This window comes from Scyliorhinus canicula, chromosome 6 (genome assembly GCF_902713615.1).
Source record: "Scyliorhinus canicula chromosome 6, sScyCan1.1, whole genome shotgun sequence".
NCBI classification, from domain to species: domain Eukaryota; kingdom Metazoa; phylum Chordata; class Chondrichthyes; order Carcharhiniformes; family Scyliorhinidae; genus Scyliorhinus; species Scyliorhinus canicula.
In genome coordinates this window covers 73,503,217-73,523,843 of record NC_052151.1, presented here as the reverse complement: position 1 = coordinate 73,523,843, position 20,627 = coordinate 73,503,217, and the positions used below count along the sequence as shown (strand labels likewise).

Here is a 20,627-nt window from a genome sequence, read left to right as displayed (position 1 = left end):
GATTCCATTCCCCTCCCCACCAGAACCATTTTTGATTTGTTCAAAACTTTTAAGATCTCACATTTCCAGTCCTGACCAAAGGTCTACATGCACAACCTATACACCCATTAACTCAAAATGCTGGAAATACTCAGCAGGGCTGGCAGCATCAGTGGCAAGAGAAACAGAGTTAATATTTCAAGTGATCTTTCATCACAACTGGGAAAAGTTAGAAATGCAGCAGTTTTTAAGAAACAAAAATGAGAGGGTGGATAAAGAAAAGTCTGTGATAGGGCATGTTAAGGAACAAGGAAAGAAACAGAAGAGTCCTCAACACTTGAAAGGAAGAGAAACAGTTCTTTGTTAAAGCATTGGATGAGATTACGGATGAAATGCAACTGGATCAGGACAGCTTTGAGATAGTGAGTTGGTGCTGCTGATGAGAGAGGTCGAATATATTCATGTTGCACCAGGAGGCACTGAGTGGATTTTGGAATGCAACATGAAAACTGTGTTTCGCTGTGTTGAATGTCTAAGGGATAGCTGTAATCCTTGATGGGCCTGTAATCGTTGGTGGAACTGAAACAGATAGGGTGAAATTTCAGTTGGAATGCAGATGGAAGAATTCTGAGCCAGAGACCTGCTGAGGAACAAAATGTGACTGTGTGAAAGCGAGTTTTGGTACATACCTGATCAAGCATGAGAAGGGGAATATAAAGCAATGAAGGTGAACAAGGTAAAAGGCAAATGTAGAGAAGAGAAAAACTTCTTTGAGGTGGCTGTTCCTGGAAGAGGAGGTGGCAACAAATTAAACACTAAACACAAAAACAAAATCCTGCAGATGTTGGAAATCTGAAGTAAAAACAGAAAATTCTGAAATGTTTAGTCTGGCAGCATCTGTGGGGTAACCAAGTTAACGTTTCATAGTGTAACTTTTCACTAGAACTGGGAAAAGTTAGAAATATCATGGTTTTTAAACAGGTAAACTGGGAAAGGAATGAGAAAAAAATCAAAGGGAGGTCTGTAAAACTGAAATAAAGTAATGCTGGAGTTGCCAATTCACCCAAATGCCAATCTTTTACTTTTCCAGATGCTGAAAGATATTTTAGGGAAATACCTTTCAGGGCCCTGGGGATGGAGCTGGGGAACTTGAGCTTTTTAAATTATAAAGCTTCAAATTATTTCAGTATTACAAACTCCACAGATTTAGATTTTCGTATAGATGAAGGTGTTACCAGCTTTTAATGAATTTATTCATATTCGTAACTATCTTGTTTGTGAAGTTTCACCACCAGGAACTAAAGGAGTAGAGGACTAAGTCAATTGTGTTGCCTGCACGGGTGGCTTCAGTGCATGTCATGGAACCTAATTACAGGGTCACACAATTCAACTCCATTTTCCCATTAATTTGTCACGGTATAAAGACCAACAGATCTTGGTATTCTGACTTAACTGACTGCATATATGCCTTATTCTTTCGATTGTATGCTTCACTATAACTATTGTTCTGACTGAGAGAAATCTTTGTACTTTTTCTACTTGTTACTTACATATTTTCCTTTGCATTGCTGCCTGCTACAGTTGATGCATTTGTAGCACCACCACCAGCTACAATCAGTGCCTCTCCTGCTAAATCCGAAACATCAGCAGTAATTGATCTGTTTGGTGGTGGGTATACCTCTTCAGATTTCTTAAGTTGAGTCATTCGGTATTTGACTAAAACTTCTGTTGTCTAAAACTGAAATGGCAGAATACAGTGAGGGGCAGTCGAGCTGTTCAAAATTAACTATTGAATAAAAATAATATGGGAAAAAAAATGTAGAACTGTTTTCTCCTATGTGCAGTCATTGTTCATTATGAAAATATACTGTAGTAACAAAGTGGTTAACTCATGCATATTTAAGGCATGTTGCCATGTATAAAAAGAAACTGAAATTTGTCACTGGCAATATAATTCAACATTTTAAAGTTGATCTTGTTTAAGTGTATCTAAATAAGGTAAATGATGTAAATAAATCAAATTAGTATGATAAATGTTCAATAAAACTCCTGGATATCCTCATTAATTGAGGTTGAAATAATATGAAATAGTCTCTCCATTATTGTGCTCAATTCCCTTGTATTTCAGTCAGAGGCCATGTGTAAAATATTGTGATTGTGTACAATCTGTCTAAGTTTGGTGCTTTCTTCTTCCTCTCTGTGCTGCATTTTTGGATCAAAATGCTAGATGCTTTTGGCACCTCTGCTCCTGAGTCTCAGCCTGCCACTCAGGCTGTTTCCAGTTCATCTGCTTCATCGGACTTACTAGCTGGTAACTGACTTTTATTCATTGTGGCAGGGAAGGGAGAAGACAAAATACTTGAAAAATATTCCTTCACCTTGCGAGCATCCATGCATATATTGTGTAAATTACTTGTGACAATACTTAGTGAAGGCCTGTTTTCCTTGATTGAAGTTTGCTTGTAACAATTGTAATTTTGTTAATATTACATGATGACTAACTTCAATCAGTTAGTGTAATTGAGACAAGTGCAACATTGTCTTGCCTCCATATGATGTAACTAATTAGGATCGTATTTACTCCACCTTATCCACAGTGCTGATTTTTGAGACTGTCCAAAATTGTGCTCTCTTCAGCCATTCACAAGAATGCATAAAGGCATAAGCACTCGCAACACCATCATCACCCTGATTCCAAAGGAACATGAAATGTTTGGCATTGCTTTTTAAATATAAATAATTTGTTTGCTTCTCTAAGGCTTTGGAAATGCATTTATGACGCCAACAGCTACACCGATTCCTCCAGTCCAGAATAACGTTTTGCAGCCTGACTTTGAAGCAGCTTTTGGTTTGACAGCCGCAAGTAACACTTTTGATTCATCAGGTAAGGGTTAGAAAATAATTAATTTTTAAGACGTTGAAGAGAAAAAGTGCTATATAATTTATCACTTTTGATAGCAACGTCAATAAGTCAAAATAAAATAAACTGACTTTTAGAATTTTAAAGAATGTAAATCTAGAATTTTAAAGAATGTAAATACACTTCCTGTATGTTCAGCGACATTTCAAAGACAGAATAGAATTATTTTTAAATCCTCAGCCACTATTTGAGGTGACTTCTAAGTTGTAAAAAGAGCGAAGATCTTTGGCACCAGCGGGTACATACTTGAATATTCATGAGGGAATTTTTCCATCCATATAATAAAGTTCTAAATTGTGTATTTTGTTTTTAGTTCTCCGTGCTTAAAATTTATGTCAGGAAATGTGAGATAATGTGAAACTGGTCAATGATGATTTCATTCGTCTTTTGAGTAGCGTGGGATTTTTGTACAATTTTTAACTTTCAACGAATTTTGTTTTAACTAGAAAATTTGACTTCCTCCAAAACATTTTTATATTAATTACTGTTAAAGCAGTGCAAAATTAGTAGGTAGATACCAGTTTAACTTCTGGCTGTTTTGTGTGGCAAAGCTTGTATGAATGTTTAGATGCATTCTTGTAAATTTGATTTGTAACAATTGCAGCTGTGTTGTGAAATACTTTTTCCTGTAAGCATATTATGCAATACTTGCCAGGCTGCATTGTTGCTGAACTCCCAGTTCTGCGTGACTTGCTTCCGCTGTTAAAAAGAACAAAGTAACAGGCAGCACGGTGGCACAGTAGTTAGGACTGCTGCCTGCTCAATGGTAACGAGACAAAGTGTGCCCACGCCCGCTCACTGGTCGATGGAGCAATGGGTCGAGTAACTGGATGAGAAGTTTGCCCAGCATCATAAAGGAGTGTGCAGAAGACATGACCCAGGTAATAGCCTCAGGAGGTGGTTGACAGTGTGGAGGAGAAAATAATGACCCAGGGACAGGAGATTCAAAAGTTGCAGGAGGAGGCGACTGAACAAGAGGAGGAATCCACTGCAATGGCTTGGAAATTAGCATACTACAGGACAGCCAGGGACGACTGGATCAGGTGGAAGACTTGAAGAACCAGTCTCGCAGGCAAAATATCCGAATCATCGTGATGCCAGAGGGAAAGGAGGGATCAGATGCAGGTACGTCTGTGGGGAAGATGTTGCAGGATATGGTCGGGGCCGATGTGTTTGACAAGCCGCTGGAGGTGGACTGGGCACACAGGGTGCTCGTACGTGAGCCCCAGGGTCGTGAGCCCCCCCGAGAGCCATGGTGGTGAGGCTGCATCAATTTCTCGACAAGGAGCGTGTCATGAAGTGGGCCAGGCAGACAAAACAGTACACGTGGAAAGAATCAGAGATCCGGGTGCACCAAGATTGGGGACCAGAACTCGCAAAGAGGAGAGCAAGTTTCAACAAATTTAAGGCAGCCCTGTTTGCGAAAGACATTCAATTTGGACTGCTGTATCCGGCTCGTCTTTGGGTGACCTACGAGAACCCCGGGAGCTGTACTTTAACTCTCCGAAAGAGTTGGCTACTTTTATGAAGGACAATAATCTGGCTTGAGAACGTTTAAATTCAAACTGTGGTGGACTGAGTTTGTGGGAAGGGATAAAGTGGGGGGTGGAAGAAAAATTGTTCTATGTTTTGTTTTATCTTGTTTAAAATTTCAGTCTTTCTAATTCTGAGAGTTAAGTCGCGATATTCGGGAAGAAGAGTTTTTTTTTCTTGTGTAATTTGATTTTGACCTATTGCTTTATGTACTGGGTTACAAAGACAAAAACATTTTAAGTTGCGGGGGGGGGTTCTTTTCTGTAAGAAAGATGGTTGATTCTTGCATGCCTAATTTTCTTTAAGTTGCTTGAAGCTTCTATTGTATTTGATTCTGTTTGAAGGTGATGGGACTGATAAGAATAGGTCAAAGGGAGAGGGGTGGGGCCCTGTTGCCTGTGTGTTGGGGGATGGTGTGTTTGCTTTTGGGGATTGTTGTTGTGTTGAGTGCTTGTGCTATGTTTATCTGGCAGATGGCAGGTTTTTTTTTGACTCCGGGGGGGGGGGGGGGGGGGGGGAGCTGATGGGCTAGCTGAATAGTTAATTCACTTGAGCAAAGTGGGGGGGAGAGCTAAGGAAAGAAAGTGAGTGGAGAGGTAGGTGGGGATACTGCTGGCGGGTAAGGTGTCAAGTAATGGGTTAAGAGACATTCCAATTAATTGTCTCATTTATGTTAAGTATCCAGTAATTGACACTGATATATAAAGGGGTTTCAGATGGCCTTTGTGTCAGGTGATGTGAAGATAGAGTTTTGTGCAGAGTCTGTTAAGGGGTGTTTGGAAAAATGAGCGGTACCTTTGACTCTATACAACAACAGCTAAACGTCTAACAAATGGTAGCAGAGGATGGTTCCTGTGAAAATGTGAAGGGTTGAAAGGTACAACTTTTCCAGACCAAACAAAGAGTGAGTGGGAAGAAAAAAAAAGATATATGGCTGAACCTAGGATAAAGATGGCTGGATATGACTACCCCTCCTTACTTTCTGAAGGGATCGTATGACCAATGGAGAAGTGCAGTAGTTATGTGGACTAAGGTAACTGTCTTGGGAAAGAGAAAACAAAGTATGGCATTGGCACTTTACCTTATGACAGTAAAATCCGAAGCAAAGTGTTTTCTGAGCGGGAATTGGAAGAGTCAGACCCAGAAGAAGGTCTGGAGACTCTATTATGTTATATGGATAAGATTTGTAAAAAAGATGACTTGTTAAGTGCATATGAAGCATGGTCGGATTTTGATAAGTTCCGGAAAATAGAGGAATTCTCCATGGAAGACTATATAATGGAATTTGGCAGACTACATAAAAGGCTGCAGAAACACAACCTGGAATTTCCACAGTCTGTGTTGGCCTTTAAATTACTTGACTGTGCTAGAGTGAGCAACATGGATAGGCTCCTGGTTTTGACAGGAGTTCAGTTTACGGATAAAGATACCTTATTCGATCAGATGACAGAAGCTTTAAAAAAGTTTCTGTGGAAACATTCGATTCCGATGGCTCTGACCCAAATAGGTCAGTCTGCAATAAAGCAGAATATGGAAGATACACTACTAACATGATGGCAAAATTGCACGGCTACAAACAGGTCCCAAGACTATAGAAGGAGATCGGGACCCAGAAATTGTAAAGACAGAAACCCAGTTAGAACCTACAATAGGAAGATGAACCCCAGAAATGCCCGTGGTATGATAAATCGATGTTTTCGATGTGACTCTCAATACCATTATGCTTTCAACTGCCCAACACGTTATAATAGAGTGTTTGAAGCGACACATGACACGGAAAAGTCAGAAGAGGAACAAGATAGTGACCAGAAAGAAGGCATTGTCCTATTAACAAGCAGCTTTATACCGGTAATGAGGGTGTTGGTTGCAGAATCCTTCAATTGTGCTGTATTGGACAGTGGCTGCACATGTACTGTGTGTGGAATTGACTGGTTAAAATGTTACCTGGAAAATTCCACAAGTTTCAGGTTTGGGGATGATAATACTCTGAAGTTGCTGAAAAGAGTGATGATCCCTTGTAAATATTGCCAGAGTGAATCATTTCATTAGCACGGATGTTGTATCAAGTGTATCTTTGCCTTTGCTTCTGAGCAGACCGTCGATGAAGGAACCACACATGGAATAGGATACGGCAACAGTTTTTGGAAAAACGGTGGACTTACAATTTACACAGTCGGGACACTGTTGTATTTCATTACTGACAAATAATATTTCAAGTACAGTTGTTAAGGATGTGTTAATGGCAGTTGAAAATGGGACTTTAGCTGATAAAAAAGCTTGTTGTATTAAAACTGCATAGGCAATTTGAGCATCTGTCTCCGCGGAGGCTGAAAAATTTATTAAAGGTTAGTGATCGCTGTGAAGTTTGTAGGAAATACAGAAGGACACCAGCACGATCGATAGTAACTGTACCTTTGGCCAGAGATTTTGATGAAATTGTGGCCATGGACCTTAAGATCTGGGATAAAGCCAAGAATATATTTATTTTGTAGATTTAGCAACTAGATTTAGTCAATCAATGATTGTACGAAGTAAAGAAAAGAGAGTAATTCTGGATCAAATCGTGGAAAAATGGATTGGGACAGGAATGGGCCCACTGGCAAAATTCCTTACGGACAATGGGGGAGAATTTGCTAATGATGAGTTTAGGGATATGTGTGAAAACGTGAATATCACAGTTATGAATACGGCTGCAGGAAAGCCCATTTAGTAATGGTGTGTGTGAAAGAAATCATGCAGTAATAGATGACATGCTCCGGGAAAATTTTGGCAGATAGATCAAACTGCAAACTAAATTCAGCTTTAGCATGGGCGGTCGGTACATGCAAATAATTCATTGCAGATGGTTGGGAGCTATAGTCTCTATCGATTAGTGTTTGGTAGAAATCCTAAAATTCCATCTATTTTAGATGACCAGCCTCCAGCTTGGGAAGGGACTACAATTAGCTCTGCCTTTGCTGAGCATTTAAATGCATTACATAGCAGTAGAAATCATTTTTGGAAGCAGAAGTTTCTGAAAGAATTTGCAGAGTTTTAAGACGTAATGTACGGCCCTCAAAACCTTTTTTCAGCAAGGAGACATACTATACCAGTGTTCTTCAAACTTTTTTCCGGGGACCCATTTTTACCAACCGGCCGACCTTTGGGACCTAACCCAGTCGACCTTCGCAACCCACACCGGCCGACCTTCGCGACCCATGCCGGCCGACCCAATAATTGATACTGATATGTAAAGGGGCTCCAGGTGGCCTTTGTGTCAGGTGATGTGAAGATAGAGTTTTGTGCAGAGTCTGTTAAAGGATGTCTGTAAAAAGGAGCAGTACCTTTGACTCTTTATACAACAGCAGCTAAACGTCTGACATAAGGGACAGCTAGGAGACTGGAGATTGAGATCAGATGGCAGTTGCTGCCAAGGGGCGGATCAAGTGGGGTGCGGAACACGGGCTAGGGGCTGGCCTAGGAAAGGTCATGGCTGATCGACAGGGAAGGGGGGGCAATGGCCCCCCCACCAGACTGGTTACTTGGAATGTTCGTGGACTGAACGGGCCGGTTAAGAGAACCCGTGTGTTTGTAAACCTGGGACAATTTAAAGCGGATGTGGCCATGTTATAGGAGACACACCTGAAGCTGGGAGACCAAATTAGATTAAAGAAGGGATGGGTCGGGCAAGTGTTTCATTCAGGACTGGACTTTAAAACAAGGGGGGGTGGCTATCCTAATTAACAAAAGAGTGACATTCGAGGTGGGGAAGATAGAGGCAGACTCGGAAGGCAGATTTGCTATGGTTAGCGGGAAGTTAGAGGCAATGGCAGTGGTGCTGGTGAATATATATGTCCCAAACTGGGATGATGTCGCGTTTGTCAGGAAGGTGCTGGGAAAGATCCCAGATCTTGACTCGCACCGCTGATCATGGGTGGTGACTGGACCTGAGATTGGACCGGTTGGTGCTTGGACAGGGAAACTATCAGCAATGGCAAAGGAGCTGCGGGGGTTCATGGAGTGCATGGGAGGGGTAGATCAGTGGAGATTTGAGAGACAGGGAGTAGGGAATATTCATTCTATTCCCATGCGCATAAGGTGTACTCCAGGATAGATTTAAAGTCAGAACCCCCGGTTGGGGAGGAGGGCATGAATCAATTCCTGGGGAGGCTAGAGTTTCCTAAAGTAAATAAGGAGGTGGTGGAGGCCATGGGGGCCCTATTGGGCTTGGGGAGGTGATAGATGGACTGGGGGCGATGCAATCGGATAAAGCCCCGGGACCTGACGGATTCCAGTGGAATTTTATAAGAAGTTCTCAGGGTTACTGGGGCCGCTCCTGGTTCAAGGAGCTGGCAGTACCCCCACCCCCGAACGTTATCTCAGGCATCAATTTCTCTCATCCTGAAACGAGACAAGGATCCAGAGAACTGTGGATCGTACAGGCCTTTTTCCCTCTTGAATGTAGATGCCAAATTATTGGCAAAGATCCTGGTCACTCGAATAGAGGATTGTGTCCTGGAGATAATTGGGGAGGGTCAGACGGGATTTGTAAAGGGCAGGGACCTGACATCCAACATTAGATGGCTATTTAAATGTAATTATGATGCCAGCGGAGGGGTGCGAGGCTGAGGTGGTAGTCGCCATGGATGCGGAGAAGACATTCGACCGGGTGGAGTGGAAGTATATATGGGGTATTTTGGACAGGTTTGGGTTTGGGCAGGGATTTGTGGAGTGGGTCCGGTTATTGCACCGGGTCCAGGTGGCAAACGCAAGAACTAATAGAGTTCGGTTTGAATTATTTATTCTATGTCGGGGGACAAGGCAGGGATGCCCGCTCTCCCCATTACTGTTTGCCCTGGCTCTAGAACCCTTAGCAATGGCCCTGAGAGCAGGTAATGCCTGGAGGGGTATAGTGGGGGGGGGGGGGGGAGGGGGGGGGGGGGGGGGTGGAGGAACGCAGGGTCTCTGTACGGACGATTTGCTGCTTTATGTCACGGACCCGGTTGAGGGGGGGGGGGGTGACCAAAATCATGGAGGTATTAGGAGAATTTGGCCGATTTTTCAGGCTATGTTAAATATGGGAAAGAGCGAGATGTTCGTGATCCAGGCACGGAGGCAGGAAAGGAGACTGAAGGAGCTATCTTTTAAAGTAGTTGGGAGGAGTTTTAGGCATCTGGGGATTCAAGTGGCCCAGGATTGGAGGCAGCTTCACAAGTTAAATTTGAGCAAAGCATTGCATCAAATGAGAAGGGATTTCCGTAGATGGGACATTCTCCCACTGACGCTGGCGGGGAGGGTTCAGACAGTGAAGATGATGTTCCTTCCGAGACTGCTTTTCTTTTTTCAATGTCTCCTGTTTTTTTGTCCCAAAGGCTTTTTTCAGAAGCATGAATGCAGCGATATAGAGGTTCATATGGGCAGGTAAAACCCCGAGAGTAAAGAGGGCACTCCTGGAATGGACCCGCGGAGAAGGGGACTTTGCTCTCCCGAACTTTATTAACTATTACTGGGCTGCCAACATATCAATGGTCAGGAAGTGGATAGTGTGGATGGGGTTGGTCTGGGAGTAGATGGAGGCAGCATCCGCAAAGGTTTGAGTCTGGAGGCTTTACTGACGGCGCCCCTGCCGTTCTCGCTGGCTCGGTACTCTTACAAGGGTGTGGGGGCAATGGAGGCAGCATGTGAGACTGGAGGGGGTGTCAGTGTGGTCACCAATCTGTGACAATCACTAGTTTGTCCTGGGGGGCTGGATGGGGGCTTTAAGGTATGGCAGCGGACAGGGATTGAGAGGTTTGGGGATCTATTCATCCAGGAGGCCTTTCCGACCTTGGAGACATTAGAGGAGGAGTTTGATTTGCTGGGTGGGAACGGGTTTCGGTATCTTCATGTGCGGAGGCAGGTTTCAAGTTTTCTTCGCCTCCCCCTGAGGGGACTACAGGATAAAGAGCTGTCAAAAACGGGGGTTGGAGGTGGGAAGGTTTCTGAGATATACAGGGAATTGTTAGAGCGGGAAGGGCCACCTATCAGAGAGGTGAAGAGGAGCTAGGAGGGGAGCTAGAAACTGAATTGTGGGAAAAAGCCTTGAAAAGGGTAAATGCATCCTCGTCCTGTGCTAGACTTAGCTTGATTCAGTTCAAGGTAGTCCACAGGGCCCACATGACGGTAGCCTGGATGAGTAAGTTCTTCAAGGAGGGGGAAGACTGATGTCGACGGTGTGGGGGTAGCCCGGCCAACCACGTTCATATGTTTTGGGCATGTCCGAAACTGAGGGAATTCTGGCAGGGATTTGCAGATGTTATGTCAGAAGTCCTGGAAGGTAGGGTAACTCAGAGTCCAGAATTGGCAATAATTGGGATGTCAGAGGATTCGGGAGCAAAGGAAAGGAGGGAGGCCGATATCCTGGCCTTCTCCTCCCTGGTGGTCCGGAGATGCATCTTGCTCAGATGGAGGGACTCGGAGCCCCCAAAGTCAGGAGTGTGGGTCAGCGATATGGTAGGGTTTCTCAGTCTGGAGGACATCAAGTTCGCTCTGAGAGGATCAATACAGGGATTCTCCCAGAGTTGGCGGCTGTTCATCGATTTCTTCAACAAAAATTGAACGTCAGCAGTAGGGAGGGAAAGGGAAAAGGGGCTGGGAGGAAAACAGGAGGTATGGTAATGTTAAATAAGGACAGAGGACTCGGTGTGCAGGTAATTGGGTACATGTGGGGGACGTGGTTTATTGTTTGTTCTTTTAGGGGGTATTTTGTGCGTCAACCTGCGTGGTTGCTTTACAAATGTCAACATGTTAAATTGTGAAAATTACAAATGCTTCAATAAAATATTTTCTAAAAATAAAAGATGTGCAAGGTAGGTGGATTTGCGACGCTAAATTACCCCTTAATTGGAAAAAATGAATTAGGTACTCTAAATTTATTTATTTTTTAAAAACAAAGCTAAATTCAAACTGCTGTTGTTTGTATTGAGTCAAAGCTTTCGTTTTTTAACGGTGCTATCATATTTTATTTCTCTTCCATTTCACGGCATCACCGTTGGCACTTGGTTTGATCTGATTTCGTTCTTGGTGAGTTTATGCCTTAATTGTGACTTGGCTTAATTTGTACTATGATATAAGCTTGTTACACCATTGGTGTGCTGTACAATGTTCATGAATGAACTGATGAGTTGCATTTTCTTCTTGTACGCCATCTCTTTAAACCAAATTTGAAACCAATGCCAGACCTTTTTACATTGCTATTAGCTGTTAAATTACACCAAATGTACTCTACCTTAAGTCAGAGTAGTCGGCATGATTTGAAACACCGTCCCATCAGGGAGAGATGCTTTGATTAGTATCTATCTTCTTGGATGATTATACAGTTATACAATGGTTTCAAAATACACTTACGGTACAAGAGATTATAGTAGTCATATTTATATCAGTGATTGGTTTGCTACATAATAACATGGTTTGGAGGGCTGTTTGTATGTCAGTAAATCTTTAAAAAAAAAAGAATAGCCTTGAAATAAATTGATTACTTAGATCCCCACTCCTTCGTAGTAATCCTTTCTTTTGGCTGTCAAAGTTTTGATGCATTAGGTGATCTCCTTATGCCCACCATGGCATCACAGAATCAAGCAATACTTGCAGGAATGCCAATAGCAGGTGGAACACAGCCAATGAAAGGCCTGGGGAGTGATCTCGATTCCTCGCTTGCAAATCTTGTGGGAAGTAAGTTGATCAATTGTTTTGGAATATCTTGTGCAAAATTTCTGTCAGCACTTCTGCACTTTATACACTCAATTTTTGTAGTTCATGCTTTATAATCGCTATAAAGAATAAACATGGTTGGTTAAATTAAGTTGTGTTATTCGGACAACTGAAAAAAGCCAAGCATAGCTAAGATATGAGAGAGAATTCAGTTTTCCAATTATTGAATGCTTTTCAAGTGTTGTAACTTTCCATGCACGACAGAATTAAGTGCAGTAATCGATATGCAATAATTCAGAGGGATTTGTATAGGGTGGGTCATTGGGCAGAGAAGTGACCGGGTTTGATATGAATTTGTTTTCATGTTGATAGAAATGTTAGATAGAAATGACAATTTTGTCAAAGAATTTACAGTGCAGAAGGAGGCCATTCGGCCCATCGAGTCTGCGCCGGCCCCTACAAAGAGCAACCCACTCAAGCCCACGTATCTACCCTATCCCCCCAACACAGCAGCCCCCAGATAACCTTTTTGGACACGAAGGACAATTTATCATGGCCAATCCACCTAACCTGCATATCTTTGAACTGTGGGAGGAAACCGGAGCACCCGGAGGAAACCCACGCACACACTGGGAGAACGTGCACACTCCACACAGACAGTGACCCAGTCGGGAATCGAACCTGGGACCCTGGAGCTGTGAAGCAATTGCGCTAACCACTATGCTACCATGCTGCCCTGTTGTGTATATGCACCTTCAAATGGTACTTAATAAAGAGCAACATTATAAACTTTAGCAGAATTCTAGTTCTTTGGGTTGAAGAAAGGCTAGCATTTGTGCTTTTCAGAACCACTGGATAGCTCAAAGTGCTTTATAGCCAATGAAGGAACTTTTTGAGGTGTAGCACCTTATAATATAGGAAAGGTTACAGTTAATTTACATTCCAAACTTCCACATACAACAAAACGATAATGACATAAGAATCAGCTAATTTGTTTTGTGATGTTGATTGAGAATAAATATTGGCCAGGACACCAGGGATAACTCCCCTGCTCCTCTTTGAAATAGTGCCATCAGGTTGAAGGGACAGTGGCAGTTGGATACAGATTTGTCGAGCAAACAAAGCGGTTATTGTTTGTTTGCGGCTGGAAGCAAGTGTGCTTGGTAGCCCCTGGGATTGCAATGGGGATTGCAGTCATTTTTTGATGCGTACTGATAACTAACACTTGGGTACATGAAGTCTTACAACACCAGGTTAAAGTCCAACATGTTTGTTTCAAACAGTAGCTTTCGGAGCACTGCTCCTTCCTTTGCATTTCTAAACTTTGTATTTTTTACATAAAGCCAAGAATAAGATTTCCATTTTTTTCGCAGCATTCACCTGAGGAAGGAGCAGTGCTCCGAAAGATAGTGTTTGAAATCAAAATGTTGGACTTTAACCTGGTGTTGTAAGACTTCTTACTGTGCTCACCCCAGTCCAACGCCAGCATCTCCACAACTTGGGTATATGAGGCATAATTCCAAGTTTTGCAAATTACACAAAACAAGGCAAAGTTTTAAATATCAAGGAAGATAGGAGCCAACATCTGAATTAGATTTCATGGTGAAATTTAATGCAGAAAAATGTGAGATTCTGCATTTTGGAAGGAAGAATAATGAGGTGCGAACGATATAAACTAAATGGGACAATTTTACTTGAGTGACCACTTCAATGGTGAGGGGGAAAATTGATGTGGCTGCTTTTTTTAAAGCAGAAGAGATTCTTGACTGGCTAAAATTCAGCCTCTATCTCTCTTTACAATGGGTTTCTGAACCTCCTGGTTGAGACGTGATGAGGGTCCTGAGGCAGCATTTGCCATCAGCAGGACCAGCTCAGATGTTACGAGAGGCAGTCTCCCAGTTGGCCACCACTGGACCTGCCATCCAATTAATGGGGGGGGGGGTTAGATAAGTTTCTGATGCTACTAACCCAATCGAGAGAACTGGTAGTCTGAAACCTCAGCAGTCTGAGAGAGGTGGGTACTTCAGAGACAGCTGGAAGACCTTTGAGAGCTAACTATTATTTTTAAGTTCTGGATGACTGAGGTTAGAGGGTCCTGCTGATCAGAGGGACAAATTCCTCTGTGCAGGGCAGTTATTGGGAATGAACGGGGAGGGGGAGGGGTTGCCATTCCTACATGCATCCCTGTCTTCTGGGGGATGGAGCCTCTAACTCAGATTCTGTCCACCCCCCACCCACCCATACACACACGTGCACATAGGCAGTCAAGGGGGCCTCCATGAAGCTAGAGGCTGCCCAGCCAGTCCCTTACTAGTTTAATTAATTATGAAAATCCAGTGAGTCAGCCAATTCTCACCCCATTGCACCACTGATAAATTTCCCTGGCTAAATCAGGGAATTCCTATTTTTCATTCATTCAAGGGATGTGAGCTGTTCTGGCTAGGCCAGCATTTATTGCCCAGCCCAAATTGCCTTTGTGAAGGTTTTTGGGAAGAATGTCCAGTCGTACCCTCCTGCCATCTTTGCAGCTACGTCCTGTCCTACCACTTTCTCCACTCTCACAGCCTGGAGGCTAGTAAATTTCAGACGAATTTCAGGAGAACAAAAGGAGTGATTTATGGTAGACATTTTACAAATCAACAAGTAGGACCAGACTTTAGAAAAGATATCGAGCCCTTGGAGACGATACAGATGTGATTTCCTAGAATGTTGCCTGTATTGAAAGACTTCAGTTATATGGAGAAACAAGAAAAACTGGGATTGTTCTGCGGATTTAATAGAGGTGTCAAAAGTTATGAAAGATTTTGATAGATTAGGTAGGGAGAAATAGTTTCCAGTGGCAGGAGGATTGTTAACTGGAGGATACAGATTATACAGATTTAAGGAATTGGAAAAATAACCAAATTGGGGTGGTGAGGAGGGGTGATTTAAGAAAGCGTTTCCGCACAGCGATTTAGAATGAATCTGCTTGCAGCACCCTATTTCAACCTAACATTCAAAAGGAAAATACATGAGGGATATATATGACAGGAAATTGCAGGACAATAAGTGGGGAAGCAGCAGCCTAATGAGCTCTTTATTTAACAGTTTCTAATAATAGCTGGAGGGTCAATAACCAGAGGGCACAGATACAAGTTGACTGGCAAAAGAACCAGAGCAACTTGTATTGCACTGGAGTAGTTAGGATTTTGAATGCATCGCCTGAGATCAGTGGAAACCGATTCAATAGTAGCTTTCAAAAGGAAATTGTATAAATACTTCAAGGAGAAAAGTTGCAAAGATATGGGGGGAAAATTAGAGAGTGAAACAAACTGTTTTGCTCTTCAGAAGAACCACCTTAGACTTGATGGGCTAAATGGCCTCTTGTGCTCTATTATTATAATTCTTATGCTGAGAGTTTTCTGTCTAGAAGTCTCATAATGTGCACTTGAGTTGCTGTGCAGCTGTGTTGCTTTGAGGGAACATTAATAGGCACCCTCACGTCCTGGTTCCGTTATAGATTTATTTGATATATGCTTTATAAGCTTTATGCAAAGGTGTGTGATCTACTGATTAACTATCTACTGATACTCTAATAAGCAATCATGTTTGTAATTTATTTGGTTAGTCTTACATTTCTCTCTCTTCTGTTTGTAGACCTGGGTATTTCACCTGCGCCAGGAAAGAAGTAAGTTATGTTATACTATTCGTCTAATTTGAGGTTCGTTGTGTCCGAAACATTTAATTCAGAATTCTTTTATAATGTACATTTTTGCAAGCACACCAATTTCTGAATGTTGCAGTGCTTGAGGAGATGTAGATAGGCTTGGGTGAGCCATTAAGGAATTTGAACAGAGATGAAAGTTTTAATTTGGAGCTGTTGGGGAATCAAAAGGCAATGTAGGTCAGTGAACAGAGTTGGAATAGGTGCCGTTAGGATACAAGGAGCAGAATTTTGGATAAGCTGAAGTTATGGAGTTTGAAGGATCAGAGACTGGCCAGGAGAGCATTGGAGTAGTCAAAAATAAGCATAATCATTTTCTCTTTTTTTTTCAGAAAATATTTTATTGAGACATTTATCATTTTATCACTTTTCAATAATAACATCCAACAGAGCCTGCAACAAAATAACCATCATTCCCCCCAGCACAAACCCCAACCAATATGGCTTATAAAAACACACCACCGGCCCTCCAGCTATTGCTTTTCCTACCCTTATTTGTCATTTCCATGCCTCCCCCAACCCCCTGCTGACAGTCAAATTTTTCTCAAAGAAGTCGATGAACGGTTGCCACCTCCGAGGGAAGCCCTGTAACAAACTCCTCGAGGCGAATTTTAAACCCCGCCATGCCGCTAACCCAAACCCCGACTTCGGGGGCTCAGAGCCCTCCATCCTGGTAAAATCCATCTCCGGGCCACCAGGGAAGCAAAGGCCCAACTCAAACTCCTCCTCTAACTCCTCCAAACTCTGAAAACCCTCATCAAGAAAGAGATCCCCAAATTTCTTGATCCCTACCCGCTGCCACCTCCGAAACCCCCCCGTCCAGCCCCCCCGGAGCGAACCAGCGGTTATTGCATATTGGTGCCCACAGCAACGCCCCCTCCAAACCCCTGTGCTGCTGCCACTGTCCCCTGCTACTTCCAGGCTTTTGGAATACCAAGCTGTCGAGAAAGGCAGAGGTGCCGTTAACAATGCCCTCAAACTCGTGCCCTTACAGGATGCCACCCCCAACTGTTCCCACACTACCCCCACTACCCACCTCCTGACCATCGATATATTCGCCGCCCAGTAATAGCTCTCAAAGTTCGGAAGAGCCAGCCACCCCCCCACCCAACGCCCCCACTCCAGCAGCACTTTCCTCACCATTGGGTTTTACCGGCCCAAATAAATCCCGAAATTATCACATTCATCTTCCTAAAAAACGCTTTAGGGATAAAAATTGGGAGACGCTGAAAAACAAACAGCAACCTCGGGAGGACTGTCATTTTCACAGTCTGTACCCTCCCCGCCAGAGACAGCGGGAACACATCCCAGCTCCGGAAATCCCCCTTCATCTGCTCTACCAGCCTACCCAGATTCCATTTGTGGAGCTGTCCCTATTCCCGTGCCACCTGGATACCCAAGTACCTAAAGCTCCCTGCCACTACCTTGAACGGTATCTCCCCAATCTCTTCTGCCCTCTGGCCTGGATCACAAAACCCTCACTTTTGCCCATGTTCAATGTCCATGTTCAACAAGAGCTCCTACATCAGACTATTATTTATTGACTACAGCTCCGTTTTCAACACCATAATCGCAGCCAAGCTCATATCCAAAACCTAGGACGTGGCTCCTCACTCTGCAACTGGATCCTCGACTTTCTGACCCACAGACCACAATCAGTAAGAATAAACACCTACTCCACAATAGTTCTCAATACCGAGGCCCCGCAAGGCTGCGTACTTAGCCCCCTACTATAATTCCTGTACACACACGACAGCATGGCAAAATTTGGTTCCAACTGCATCTACATGTTTGCTGACGATACGACCATAGTGGGCCGGATCTCGAATAACGACGAGTCAGAATACAGAAGGGAGATAGAGAACCTGGTGGAGTGGTGCAGCGACAACAATCTATCCCTCAATGCCAGCAAGAGCTGGTCATTGACTTCAGGAAGCAAAGAACTGTACACACCCCTGTCAGCATCAATGGGGCCGAGGTGGAGATGGTTAGCAGCTTCAAATTCCTAGGGGTACACGTCTCCAAAAATCTGTCCTGGTTCACCCACGTCAACGCTACCACCAAGAAAGCACAACAGTGCCTATAGTTCCTCAGGAAATTAAGGAAATTCGGCATGTCCACATTAACTCTTACCAACTTTACAGATGCACTATAGAAAACATCCTATCTGGCTGCATCATAGCCTGGTATGGCAACTGCTGAGCCCAAGACCACAAGAAACTGAGTTGTGAACACAGCCCAGTCCGTCACATGAACCGCAGTTTTCCGGGTCTTTGTCCCGCTTCAAAATCAGAGAGATTGACGCCTGCGACAACGTCGGGGGGGAGCACTCCCAACTCCTTTGCTTCATTGAAGGCCCTTGCCAACAGCCATCCCAGTACCCCCGAAAACTAGTTATAGAATTCTGCCGGGTATTAGTCCAGTCCCGGGTCCTTGCCTGATTTGCATCGCCTCCAGCCCCTCTACCTCCCAATCCCAATAGGGGTCCCCAGGCCCTCTACCAGCTCCCCGTCCACCTTCAGGAACTCCAGCCCTCCCAAAAGTCACCTTATCCTCTCTTCGGCTGGGGGTTCCAATTTATACAGCTTGCTATAGAAATCTTGAAACACTCCATTCACCCCCACTGGATCCAATACCCCCCCCTCCGTATCTCTCATTTTCCTAATCTCGCTTGTTGCCTCCTGCTTCCTCAACTGATGCACAAGCATCCTGCTCGCTTTTTCCCCGTACTCATACACTGCCCGGCTCACCCTCCTCAGCTGTCCCACCGCCTTGTCCGTGGATGGGAGACCAAATTCCAGTTGTAGCCTCTGGCGTTCCTTCAAAAGCCCTTCCTCTGGGGTCTCTGCATACCTCCTGTCCACCCCCCCCCCCCCCCCCCCCCCCCAACCGCCTCATAAATTCCACACCATCCCAGTTCGGGGCATGAAAATTCACCAATACGACCGGCATTTCCTCCAGTTTCCCACTAATCATGACATACCTCTCCCCCCACTCTCCCGGATCCGCCTCTATATTCCCCACCTTGAACGCCACCTGCATATTTGTTGCTGGGTGAACTTATCATTCAAGAAGCTCATCAGCTACTCTGTCGACCATTGAGCCGGCAGGGCTGCTCCCTGTCGCTCCACCATATCCACGTGTGATGCCAGCTCTACACCCACTTAAAAGTAGACAAATCTCCAGGGCCAGATGCAAGGCTGTTGAGTGAGGCAAGGAAGAAAATAGCAGGGGTGCTGACAATGTTCAATTCCTCTCTGGTCACAGGAGAGATGTCAAAGGACTGGAGGATAGCCAATGTGGGACCATTATTCAAAAAGGGAGAAAGAGATAAATGTGGAAACTACAGGCCAGTCAGTCTGACCTCAATGGTGGGGAAACGATTGGAAGAAATTCTGAAAGATGGAATTAATCAACGTTTGGAGAGGCAGGGATTAATCAAGAACAATCAGCATGGTTTTGTCAAGTGGAGGTCCTATCTGACCAACTTGATTGAATTTTTCAAAGAAGTGATCAAGTGTGTATATGAGGACAATTAATTTGATGTGTCTACTTGGACTTCAGCAAGGCTTTTTATAGGGTCCACATGGGAGACTGATAGTGAAGGTAAGAGCCCATGTGTTCCAAGGAAATTTGGCAAATTGGATCCAGAATTGGCTGAGTGGCAGGAAGCAGAGGGTGATGGTTGAGGGGTGAATTTCTGACTGGAAGCCTGTGTCCAGTTGGGTCCCACAGGGATCAGTGTTGGGCCTCTTGTAGTTTGTAGTTTTCATAAATTATTTAGATATGAAGGTGGGAGAGTTGATCGGTAGGTTTGCGGATTATACAAAAATTTGGTTGGGTGGTTAATGGTAAGGAGGATAGCCTTAAATTACAGGAGGATACAAATGGGCTGTTCTGATGGGTTGCTCAGTGGCAAATGGAATTCAGTCCATATAAGTGTGAGGTGGCGCACTTGGGCAGGACAAATAAGGTAAGGGAAAACATAGTAGCAAGACCCTGGGAAGCACCGAGAATCAGAGGGGACTTGATGTGCATGTACATCAGTCCCTTGAGCTAGCAGGTAGGTGGATACAATGGTTAAGAAGGCATATTGTATACTTGTCTTTCATAGCTGAGGCACGGAGGTTAATGCTGGAACTGTATAAAATGTTGGTTAGGCCACAGGTAGAGTATTGTGTGCAGTTCTGGAATCCCCATTATTGAAGGGATGTAAAAACACTGGAAAGGATCCAGAGGAGATTTACCAGGATGTTGCCTGGGCTGAAGAGTTTTAGTTATGAAGAGGGATTAGATAGACTGGGGTTATTTTCCTTGGAGCAGAGGAGAGTGAGGGGGGACATGATTGAGATGTATAAAATTGAAGAGCGTTGATGGGAAGAAACTTTTCCCCTTGGTGGAAAAATCAATGGCCAGGGGGCATAGATTTAAGGAGCCAGGAGGCTTCAAATGGATGTGTGGAAAAAGATTTTTACCCAAACGGTGGCGAGAGTCTGAAATTCACTGCCTGAAAGGGTGGTGGAGGCAGAGACCCTCATAACATTTAAGTATTTATGTGCACTTGTGATGCCAAGGCATACAAGGCTATGGACCATGTTCTGGGAAATGGGATTAGAGTACATAGGTAGTTTTTCACCAACGCAGACACATTGGGCCGAAGGGCCGCTCCTGTGTTGTAGAGTTCTGACTCTCTGAAGCCATCCAGAATGAGATAGCAACAATAAAACCATTGTATTCCTTGTGGTATTCACAATTAATTTCACATTTTCACTGTTAACATTTCAGGAAAAAAAACACATTTTCATGTTTAGAAGTGCTGTTTGT

The 20,627-nt window shown here is 43.8% G+C and overlaps 1 protein-coding gene across 28 annotated transcripts in view; it reads left to right on the top strand.

Annotated features, from left to right (window-relative positions):
- The window catches only part of snap91a (synaptosome associated protein 91a), a 329,189-nt gene that overhangs the window by 261,771 nt on the left and 46,791 nt on the right, over positions 1-20,627 (top strand). For 26 of the 28 annotated variants that reach the window (XM_038799504.1, XM_038799494.1, XM_038799506.1 and 23 more), the window contains 5 exons: positions 1,561-1,647; positions 2,207-2,290; positions 2,738-2,863; positions 11,990-12,121; positions 15,737-15,767. In XM_038799504.1, coding sequence (XP_038655432.1) covers positions 1,561-1,647; positions 2,207-2,290; positions 2,738-2,863; positions 11,990-12,121; positions 15,737-15,767 — 460 coding nt within the window. The remainder of the gene's footprint in view (positions 1-1,560; positions 1,648-2,206; positions 2,291-2,737; positions 2,864-11,989; positions 12,122-15,736; positions 15,768-20,627) is intronic. The other 2 variants (XM_038799512.1, XM_038799515.1) reach the window with 1 other exon arrangement.